This window comes from Ischnura elegans, chromosome 8, assembly GCF_921293095.1.
Source record: "Ischnura elegans chromosome 8, ioIscEleg1.1, whole genome shotgun sequence".
Classification (NCBI taxonomy): Eukaryota; Metazoa; Arthropoda; class Insecta; order Odonata; family Coenagrionidae; genus Ischnura; species Ischnura elegans.
In genome coordinates, this window is record NC_060253.1 from 84470628 (window position 1) to 84482506 (window position 11879).

At 35.6% G+C, this 11879-nt stretch overlaps 1 protein-coding gene across 1 annotated transcript; it reads right to left on the minus strand.

Annotated features, from left to right (window-relative positions):
• Positions 1–5091: 5091 nt before the first annotated feature.
• LOC124164086 (neuralized-like protein 4) lies at positions 5092–10622 on the minus strand. The gene is made up of 5 exons (XM_046541261.1): positions 10290–10622; positions 8275–8386; positions 7085–7261; positions 6001–6091; positions 5092–5645 (listed from the first exon to the last, which is right to left on the minus strand). Exons 1-5 carry the CDS (start codon positions 10582–10584, stop codon positions 5484–5486), a joined length of 837 nt encoding a protein of 278 aa, XP_046397217.1. The 5' UTR covers positions 10585–10622; the 3' UTR covers positions 5092–5483.
• Positions 10623–11879: the final 1257 nt, after the last annotated feature.

The following is an 11879-nucleotide window of genomic DNA, read 5'->3' on the forward strand; positions in this document are numbered from 1 at the left end:
TAAAGGTCATGGATTTATCAAAATAGCGATAGGAGACGTACTGCTCAGTGTCACTCTCTATTGACCCTAGAGAATTATTGTGACAGACCTTTACTTCGAGAAGAGATATATTAAATACGGAGGAAATAAATATTTTAAAAAGTGACCTTACTGGTAATTCCTCTATCAACATTCTCTTATCACGTTGTAAGGACTAAATATGGCCGTGGCACTACGATCTTGGAAAGTAATTCTCCTCAAGTTTTGTCTCTTGGCTATCATCTTTCTTCTTCTTCTTCTTCCTTGGCGCTACAGCTTTTTGTCAGCTTTGGCCTTCAATACAATCTTCCTCCATTCCTCTCTCTTAATGGCCTTATTTCTCCATCCTCTTATCCCCAAAGTAGCCAGGTCTGCTTCCACTCCATCTTGCCATTTTAGGCGTGGACGTCCTCTTCTTTTTACGCTGAATAATTTTCCCTCCCAAACTCTTTTGGCCACTCTCTCCTCTGACATTCTTATCAAATGTCCCATCCATCTGAGTCTCTGTGACTTGACAAATCTCACAATGTCTTGGCCCTCTATGAGGTCGTCAAGTTCTTCATTCCATCGTCTTCGAAAAACTCCATTTTCTTGTATGGGTCCATAAATTTTCCTTAGGATCCTTCTCTCGAAACGTCTAAGTGCGTGCGCCTCTGCTGTTGATAACGTCCAGCATTCACATCCATTAGTGACAACAGGTCTTATTAAAGTTTTATATATTTTATATTTAGTATTTCTTCTTATCAGCCTACTTTTCAGCAATTTATGATTTGCGAAGTACGCTCTGTTACCAACGGTGATTCTGTCTTTTATGCAAGCACTTATTGAGTTATCCGATGTCACCAATGCCCCAAGATATTTAAAGGATGAGACACCCTCAAATTTATCTCCGTCGATATCTAATGTCTGAGGTCGTCTGCGATCTTCAGATGTGGACATACACATGTATTTTGTTTTGCCACAGTTAACTTTCAGTCCAATTCTTCCTGCGCTTTCCTTAAGTGAGCCAAATATTTCTTTCAACTTCCTTGCAGATCTGGCTACAATGACTATATCATCTGCATACGCCAGTATTTGACTGCTCCGATAGAATATTGTTCCACCAGTGTCAACTCCCCTTACTGCCAAGTGCAAGGCCAATATGAACAATGTTGCAGACAAACCATTTCCTTGCTTTACTCCCATATTAAATGGAAAAGCACTACCCATTTTATTGCCGACTTTGACCTTAGCTATGGTGTCCTGCATTGTCATTCTTACCAGTCTGATTAACTTTTTAGGCAAGCCTAATTCGTTTAGTGCTGCATACAGTGTGCTTCTCTTCACACTATCAAGCGCTTGCTTAAAATCTACAAACAGTAAGTGTAAATCTTGGTTGTGCTCGAAGTGCTTCTCCATTATTTGACGCAAAGTAAATATTTGGTCTGTTGTGCCCCTATCTCGTCGAAATCCACCCTAATATTCGGTAATGATGCTTTCAGCTCTTTTGCTAACTCTCATTTGTATAATTCCTGAGAGCACTTTATATGCAATGCTCAACAGCGTAATTCCTCTGTAATTGTTGCAGAGCGTTTTGTCGCCTTTCTTGTGTATGGGACATATAATGTCAGTTCTCCATTTTACAGGCACTATTTCCTGTCTCCAAAGGTCTCTGATCAATCCATGCATGCATCTCATGAGTGTATATCCGCCTTTCTTAATAAGTTCTGGGGCTATTTCATCTTCACCAGGTGACCGATTATTTTTTAATTTCCCGACAACCGCTTCCACTTCCTCCATCGTAGGCTTTTCGATAGCGTCCTCACCGTTGCCCTCTTGATATTCATGCGCCTCGCTCTCTTCCTCAAACCCTTCATCATTCAACAGGTCGCAGAAATGTTCTGTCCATCTCTCTACTATTTTGTCATCATCTCCCAGTATCTTTCCCTCCTTGTCTCTATACATGCTCAATTGCGTGGTGTACCCCTCTTTTGTCATTCTTTTGACAGCTTTGTAAAATTTTCTTACTTCACTTGTTTGATCACTTAATTCTTCTATTTCTTGTAATTGCTTTTGCATTGCTTCTGTTTTCTTTTTTCTGCACACCTTATTTGCTACCATTCTTAACCTTTTATATTCTCTTCTATGACCTCTTGTATCCCTAGCCATCATTATTTCCCGAGCTTTGTTTTTGTTTCTAACGGCATCCATACATTCCGCATCAAACCAGTCGCTATTCCTTTCCTTCTTTCTTTCACCAATTTCTTCTTCTGCTATTTCCTTAATGATTGTTTCCAAATCATTCCATTTTTCATTGATATTCTTATCTGCCTGGTACTCAAAAAGTTTTCTCTCCATACCTCTTTGGTACTTCTCTAAGTTCTCTTGGATGTTCAGTTTTCCAACATTCCAATGTTTTCTGGTTGATTTGGATGTTACTTTGGTTTTTGCCAATTTTTGCTTATTGATTGCCCTTACTAAGTAGTGATCACTGTCGCAGTTGGGACCCCTGCAGGCTCTGACATCAATAACTGATGATGAATGCCTTTTCTTAGTCAGCACGTGATCTATTTGATTAACTATATTTGTACCTGGGACTTTCCAAGTCCCTAAGTGTATTCGTTTGTGAGGGAAACATGTACTTTTTATGATGAGGTTGTTTCTGGCTGCAAATTGCACAAGTATATCACCATTTTCACTACTTTCGAAGGCTATCATCTTTAGTTGTACATTATATACTTCCCTAGTGTCTAGGCTTTGGACAGAATCATCAAAACCCTCTTTCGGATTCTTTCTAACAATGTCACTACTGGAAAAATCTTCTCTAGCTGTCCATTCTCATTCTTCCGTCGGCCACCAAGTCTGTCTTCCATTTTCAAAACAACTGAACCACTCTCATGGTTCACTACCGGAACTTACACTTTACCTATCCCTTGCCAAAGATCCTGTTGCGGAACCTGTGCGATCCTCATCACCCAGTCACTTCCGAACAAGTATCTCAATCTTCCACTTCCTTCCACTACATCTCCCACCTGTACAACTAGTAATGTAATTTATATCCTTTTCTGCAATTCTTGCCCCGCCTTTCACATTAGTGTAACCACCACTTCACTCAACCTCCGGGTTAATGACTATCGAGCTTCTTGCAATCCAAATATAAACATGTCTATCGTGGGAAGTGAAATATTTTTATTTTTTTAAAGTTTGCACGTTGATTGACGAGGTATTTAAATGATACACAGTTATCCTCATTGTTTTAAAAGTTATATTTAAATTATAAATTAAAATTAACTATTTATTCTAATTAATTAAAAATTTTATAATTATTATTTATACAATTAATATATAAAAAATAAAAAAATTACAACGTGATGCCTATTTTACTGAATGAACTCAATGTAATTATAGATACTCGGTGTTAACATTATGTGAGTTCTCATCTTCATTAGTAAATTCCATTACTCGTTTATCGCTATATCATTTCTTTATTTGCACATTCTTAAACTGATATTATAGTGATTATGGTAACTCAAGTAAGAAACAAACAGTTTCGACTCAAATCCCTCTAGATGTCTTGTAAAAACAGCACCTATTGTAGTTTTGTGTCTTGTAGTACTTTTAAGTCGATCATTTGACATGACTAATCCAAACAGTGGGTTGTTTTTAGTTTTGAGATCCAATATCCCATTCTTATTTTAATGTAATTTTTCGGCTTTTAACGTTGTAAAAAACATTTACACATCACCCACGTGAGGTAATGTGAGGCAAACAGAATTTCTGAATCAAACTACACCAAATCTATTCCATTCGATATGTTCATCACTCGACGAGCTTCAGTTGCATTTAAATTGCCTCTTGGAGCGAAAAATCTTTCCTCACGGAAAATGCTTCCCTCGTCAAAACAATAGCCGCGTCTCGCCAACCTATCTCATGGGAAAACGGTTTCTTGGGAGGTTGGAGTCTACAGCGTAGACTCAGGCCAGAAAGGAAAGGCTGAGGAGGTGCGGCCATTACAAATTCATAACTCCCTTTGTAATCGAGTTAAAGTTACAATTCTTTCACAATCAAATTTTTTAACGCCGACAATAGACTACTGTAGTCTTGTACACAATGGCTTAACTGAGGAGTTGAATGCTAAGCAACAGCGTCTGTTGAACCCATGTGTGAGATTCATGTTTAATTTACGGCGAGATGAACACATTACACCTTATTTTATTACTGTCCTGGTTTGATCTTAAATCAAGGAGAAAATATAACATGGCCTTTTTTATGTTCAATCTCTTCAAATATGGTAGCCCTCTATATTTAAAGGATCTTTTTCTCCCTGGATGCAAACACACTAATGTTGTTACAAGACAAAACCCCTTATTTTTGTATGCCCCACAGTTCCGCACAGCTGCAGTTTTGAAATCATTTACCTACTGTTGCTGCCTCAAAATTAACCTCAACTTCAACTTGTGATAATGTATTTAATTAGTTCTCAGTATAACCTATCATATGAAACTGTCAATGTAATATGTACATATGATAGAATTAAAATTTCCAGAGATTCATAGAGAGTGGCTGATATGAAAAGGGGCAAATATGAAGTGAAGGACCGTATCTCTGGAGCAGATGGTGAAGAAGTTGCCCGGTTGTTTGTCGGATCGACCGCTGGATCTCAACTGCTCACGAGGTGTGGAAATGAGTTCAGCCATTGGAAACAGGACCCTAGCTTTGGAAATAAGCCTAAGCAGAGGTAATTTGTTATTTATATCCTATTTGAGTAGCAGAATGAGTGTTCAGGCCTGTATCTATAATTTTCTATCTCATTTTAATCTTCTAAATACCTTGTTCTTTTTTAAATTAGCAGTGAAAATAAGTGGATTAGGTGGAATGGGTATAGATTGGCAGTCGACTCTCCTTCATTGATGCTACCATTGCGCACTATTTTCGCAAGGTAAAAGAAGTCCAGAAAGTAGAATGATATGTAGACAACAAAAAAGCAATCAATAAAATTAAAAATTTTCAAAAGAGCGAAAGAATGCGAAATCCAATGTTAATTCATTCAACATTTTATTGCCAAGGAAAAAATACAAATTCAATACTCAGCGAATGAAGTGAACATAGCCAAAATCTTTATAAAACCTCAAGCCAAATATGAAACCCATATTTTCATAGATACCCTAAAAATCATATAATTTCAGAGTATCCGATGTTGAGACCAATATATCTGTTAAAATTTACACAAAAAAGAAATATACCATAATTTCCAATTATACCTTACTTAGCACTCCATTTTTATTAATTACCGCCAAAGAAGTATCTTGTTTTAGGTGAGGCAATCAATCAGAGTGCATTTACTTACTCTGTGGAAATTATGATTAATTATTTCAAACTGGGCGAAAATTTAACTTCATTAATTCAAGATGTCCGTCATGAGAAGGAAAATCACAGTGGTGTATCTTCATAGTTTCATGTCCGTAAATCCTTACTTGCTTTTTTACTCAGTGTTCGACAATTGATGCCATTGCTGCGTTTCCATAGAGTTCAACAATACCGTAGACGGGATGTGGAATGTTGGAGAAGGCTGGTCCTTGATCGACGCCGTTATAATAAAAATGGAGGGCCCCGGTGTTAGTCCTCTTTACAGCAGCTCGATCGCCAACCTGAATGGAAATTATTTGTGTAAATTTGTTTCCGAATGCTAGGTTTGTCTTTGAAGAAAGCACTAATTACAGATTTACGAAAACAAGATGATCACTTGAAATGACAGGGTATTAAATAAATAAAGAAATTTTAATGCTATGGTACATTACACTATGGTACAATAAATAAAGAAATTTTAATGCTATGGTACATTACACTATGGTACATAAATTACAATGCTATGGTATGCCCTAACAAGAAATGCTTACGTGGAGATTTATCAATAATTTAATAGTAGATAAGTCAAGTTCTAAAATACGGCAATCAATAAAGCATATGAGTGTATGATTTAAAGAAGATAAATCAAGATCTTACTTCCATTGCGTCCAAATTTTTCCCATAATTTGTCAGATTTCTTTCTCCATTAAGATAGGAGTGGGACATATACCACGCCCAAGACATGTTTCTAGAAAAAAAAAACATTATAGAAGGATTAAAAAATGAATAAGAAAATAAAAGGCATGAAAAGGTTTCATAAACAAAAGAAAAATAAATCGGAGATATCTGCAATTTTAAATATATTATCAATCATAAACCGCTTTCACCTGCATCTTATATTTACATTGGTATGTTAACGTGATGCAGCTTGAGCATCTGCACTCAATAATGCGTAGAAGGATTCAAGGTCGCACCATAATTTTTTAAGGGGGCACTAGGGCCTGAGAGGCGAGCGATCTTTTTATATTTGGGATAAAATATTAAATACTTGAATTGATTAAATTAGTCAATAAAACATAAATTAAAAATTATTTATTAAAACATTATTTTTTACTAATAAAGTTATTAATATTACATTAAATGATTCAACATAAGTATTACAAAGAAACAAAACGAATGTTATGATACCCGCATTAAAAGTCTTGTGTTTTTTTAATTCTCTGAGGGGAGAGGAACCACCGTGCTACCCTAAATCTGCCTATGCAAGGAAGTATATATGGTGTTTATAAACGAATATCGGGGTTTTAACGCTCTACAATATTTATAACATTATACTTACAGTTATAAATTATATATCAAATGAAAGAGCAACTCAAAAAGTTTTGCTATTTAGAAGCAATGCACATGTGCGTGAAATGTTTCCGCATAAACAAATAACACATGTAAAACTCATAACACTTTCTGTTCACTAGCCGCCATCAAGGACCGTCTTTTACCGACCTTGGCCGCCATCTTTGCTACTACCGCTTTCTAGCGGATCGCGTTGGAAACATTTCACGCACATTTGTATTGTTACTAAAAAACAAAACTGTTTCAGTTGCTTTTTCATTTTACATATTATTTATAACAGCAAGTATAATGTAATAAATATTATAAAGCGCTATAACCCCGATATTCATTTATAAACACCCGGTATATCGAGGAATCGCATTGGCGCGTAAGAAAAGCGTGTAATACTCACTTAATTCTGGTGATATGCGCAAGAATATTTGGAAAATCGTCTGGAGAAGTAGTAGTGACTCCAATGGCAAAGCAATGAGGAAATTTAGTTCCTTTTTTCTCCAATTTTACTTCCAATGTCTCGTTAATTTGGAGGGGACGATGAGTGAAGAGGACGGCGTCACCGCTTTCCTCAATACTGCATTAAAATGGGAAACATACGGTGAAATTATTGAATCAAACGTAAAATATTTTCAGCGTTAGTAATTATCAACAATCAAGATTTCTCACCATAAATCATCAATAACACAGGCCAACGATGAAAAAACGTTTTTACTGAAAATACCTTATTATTATGTTTTTTAGGTTGCTGAATCCGCATATGATGCTTAAAAAGTTGTATCACCCACCATTTATTCATATTTAATAGTTCAATTTATGAAATCAAGCAATATTTTTAGAATTTAACAGCTTTTTTATAGTTGAAATAACATTGAGAAAGTAGGTCCAATGGACGAAGATGGTGTAATAATGTGATGAGTAATTTAATCGTAAATACAAACCATTTTATGACGTATTACAGTATTTCATTGATTTCCCCATATACCGTATAGGGGTATTAGACTATAATAAAATACATAAGGCTTGGAAATTATAGGTGATACACAAATAACTAAGGCCTGGTTTGGATTCAGCACACAAAAATCTATAAAGATCGGCTATTAAAATAAAATAAAAATTTCAAAAAAATTTTTTTGTTGGCCTGTGTAATCAATAAAATAACACTACATGATCTTGTAAAATCAAAGTGTAGCCAATAGCCATAATTTTGATTTTAATGGTGCTGAGATTTTAGATTATTAAAAATATTATTAAAAAAGGATTGAGTAAAGAAAATATTCATAGTTCTAAAAATGAAAATTACTGCAATAAAACATCAGACACTAGCAACCTCAGTCAAATTTATTTTTATTGAAATAATCCCAATTGATTGTAACCTTGATGTTTTAATTGAACTTTAATTAATTTTAAATCGATGATCAAACTGAAAATAAGCTATGTAAATATACTTGTGTTTCATTTTTTTGAAATAGGATTTTTTATATTTTTTTTATTTTACTATTGGAAAAGATATCACAGTGATTATTATTCACATCTTAATGTATTGATTTAATGTACTCATTATTCACAGCACTAATAATCTCATCTTACTTGATCTTGAGTGCCTGAAGACCATTGTTCAAGACAGCAACGTTGCTACCGCACTTATGGTGAAAAAATAAACCTTTCTTCTTAATGCTGCGATTTTCCTTGGATGAAAGACCTTGAGGAAATGAAAAATTATTAGCGTATGTAAAGTAATGAGGAAAGCAGAAAGTAAATTTTTGATGACTACTAGTTGTAAAATAATTAACGGAATTTGTGGTGCGGTATAAACACTATGAAGTCCTATACTCCATAGTTATTGAAGTATTACTAAATTCATACAACGATTTCCATATTCAACTAGCTGACCCGGCGAACTTCGTACCGCCTAACAATCAATGAACTTACAGTTTAGTTACACCATTTATAAATCAAGAGCGGCTGTATCGTTTTTAATCATGTTTCATTTATTATAATAAAATAAGGGTACAAATTCAATAAAACTACGTAAATGAGTATCGCAATTGCTTTTCAGAAAGACATTTTCTTTATTGAATCTACATAGGGTGGATCGGAGCACTTTTACGCGGATTTTTTTCAATTAATTCTCTTACGTTTTAGCTTAAGAAATTTCGGGCATTGTGGTTTTACAAAGCAGTTAATGAAATGAAAATGATACGGATTCAGTTGTTGGCTATTAGTGTTATTAACGGTAAAAAAATGTTTTTAGGTCCAAGTCTGTTGCGTAAATTTGGCCCGTTCACGGGGCAGGTTAACACAACGCCTGACCGACGCTTGACTGGTGCTCAAAATCGTGTAAGAAAAGTCCCTATGAAGCAGCATTCGTATCAAATGACTTTAGGCGCGCCAGTTATAATATATCTGTTTGGATAAAATGTACTGCGTAAATGTGCTGCATGCCTAAACACACCACGGTGTGCCCTACACATTCGGATTTAATGTCTTGCGTCAAGTGTTCTGATAAACAACAGTTTTTGTTTTGTTATCCGGCGCAAGATAAAGCGGATGAAGCTAAATAAATATGGCGAATCGAAGCAGTGACGCAGCGAGGGGTTTTTTTTGGGAGTTAAAATCCCCCCAAGAACTCAGAGAACTTTTTTGTAAAAACTTTTGTTACTAATATCAGGGGGACGGATGAGTAACAAGCGAAACATATTTAACTATTCACACAGCCCCAAACCCACTATTTTGAACCATTTATCTTAAAAAATGTCTAGGGGAGGGCCCCCACACCTCTCGCTTACCTTAGCGAGTTTTCTATACCCTACAGACCCGTAGTATTAGCTGCGCCTAAAACCCCCCATCCTTAACTCCAATCTGCGCTCTTGAAGCGAAGGAAGAAATACATACATGAAAACCTATTAAGAAAAAGCCTATGCGATTATGGTTGCACATAAAATTGAACTAATACATCCAGTTTTTGGAAACGGAAAAAAGCAATTGGTATTTAAAGAGGCCGCTCTAGCCATTGTAATATTTTGCACTTCACGCTCTTATACTCAGAGAAGTGTTCCATGGCGTATTCCTTCATATGAAGTGACGGAGCTCTACGTAGCATTACGTCAACATTATGGCAAACATGGAAAGTGATTTGTTGAATCTGGCTGGTCGGTGGTGAAGTATTAAAAGTTCTACTATATATCTCGCCTTTGTGCCTTTTACCAAGTTAAGTATTAAAAAGTCTCCTTTACACTGGTGTATGAAGATTTTATTAGAATAACGATTGCATGAAGCAGATTTCGCGAAAAAAGTTCATTCTAGTTTCGAATGGTTATGAAAATATTATTTAAAGTTTATAAACACTAATGAGTTATTAATTAAAATCGTTTTTTATCTTTCTTATTCGTTAAACTCATTAGTGTCATTTCATTTCAAAAAAGAACATGAGTTTTTTTATCTTATGATAGAGCTCATGATGTATCATAGTGATAGTATAATGAATTGCGACAGTATAATTAAGTTGTTTAAAAAAACTAACGATATTTTTTATATTTTAAAACGATAGTTACTAAAAAAAACCGTTATTTAAATATATTTCCTTAAAGTTTTTATCACATTACCTGATAGCACTCCACGAATCTGAAGAATCTTCTTACCCCTGCATTCAGCCACATCCTGGAACAGTTTCAGTGACAAATTGTGGTTTCCATCCGAATCGGAGTCTCCTTTGTTGACGGAGAAGCTGGTCACCCAGTCCCCTGTGCTGTTCCTATGGCTATCTATAAACAAGCTGACTGCACTCGGTGACTCCTTGCCAATCTCGCATTCATCATCTGCACCGTGAATGAACAAAAGCAAGTAAGACAGGCACGTGACCGAGATAGCGAGTTTATTTGTTTTCATGACGAATATCATTATGATAGACACAAGCCCTCTTGTAGTGGCTTCCAGACCTATAATGATTCCTAGAACTGTGGATCACCAACGAACGAGTATCGCTTTTATACACATTAATGTCATTGATTTATCAAAATAGCGTTAGGAGTTTTACTGCTTAGAGTCACTCACATTGACCCTTAAGTATTATTGCGACAGACTTTTTCTTCGAGGAGAAATATATTAAATACGGACGAAAAAAGTCTTTGAAGAATGTGAAGCTGGCCGCTGGCGCTTAATGGTCAAGATTTTCTTATCACGTTGAGAGGACTGAATATGGCCGTGGCACTACGATCTGGAAAGTAATTATCCTCAAGTTTATGTCCCTTGGCAATCAACCCCATAATTTTCTTATTAATATTCGAACATAAAAACAGGTTCATGCTGACATCATAAAATTAAGATAAAAAATTCTCAGAATTTTTATTGCATCATGTACCTACATTATCGATGACTAAGGTCTAACAACACCTATCTCAAAAATAACATTTTTTCAGGAGACCAAAAAACGATTATTTTTTTTCCTTGAACACTGAAATTCAAAAACCAAATTTCATAAAACTGAAAAGAAGCATTCATTTGAAAACAAAGAGTTGTTTCTTGCTCGTATTTCATTTTTTTAAATTTTATTGCTCTTTGTTTAAGATACCAGTCTCAAATTGCACGAATTTGAGAGACGTGTTGTTAGAACTTCGCCATCGATGTGCATATTAATGCAATCCTAAGATTGATCAAAGGCAGCCCTCCATTATTCCTATCCCAAACCTGTTATTTTACCTCCCTAAAGCCTGTATACATTTCCCAATTTATTTCCCAATAAATTTGCGTGCAATATTGTTTAAAATATTTAGTCTTACGTGCCGTACGGCAGAGAACTTACATTTGGAGTATGCTCCTATACGGAAGTGAGGCATGGACAATGACCGCAGCGGAGAAAGCAAGGATAGAACCCTCCGAAATGTAGTGCTACAGAAGAATGATGAAAATCAAATGGATCGACCGAGTTAGCAACGAGGAAGTCCTAAGAAGAGTAGGAGAAAAGAGAAGCCTCATGAAAACCTTAATAAGAAGACGGAACAACCTTATAGGCCACATCTTGAGACATGATGGCCTGATGAAGACAATCGTCTAAGGACAAGTGGAAGGCAAGAACGGTAAAGGAAGACCTCGAACAATATATATGGAACAAGTAAAGAAAGATGTGAAAGAGAAGAAATACGTTGGTGTGAAAAGATTAGCTGATAGGAGAATTGAGTGGAGAGCTGCGTCAAACC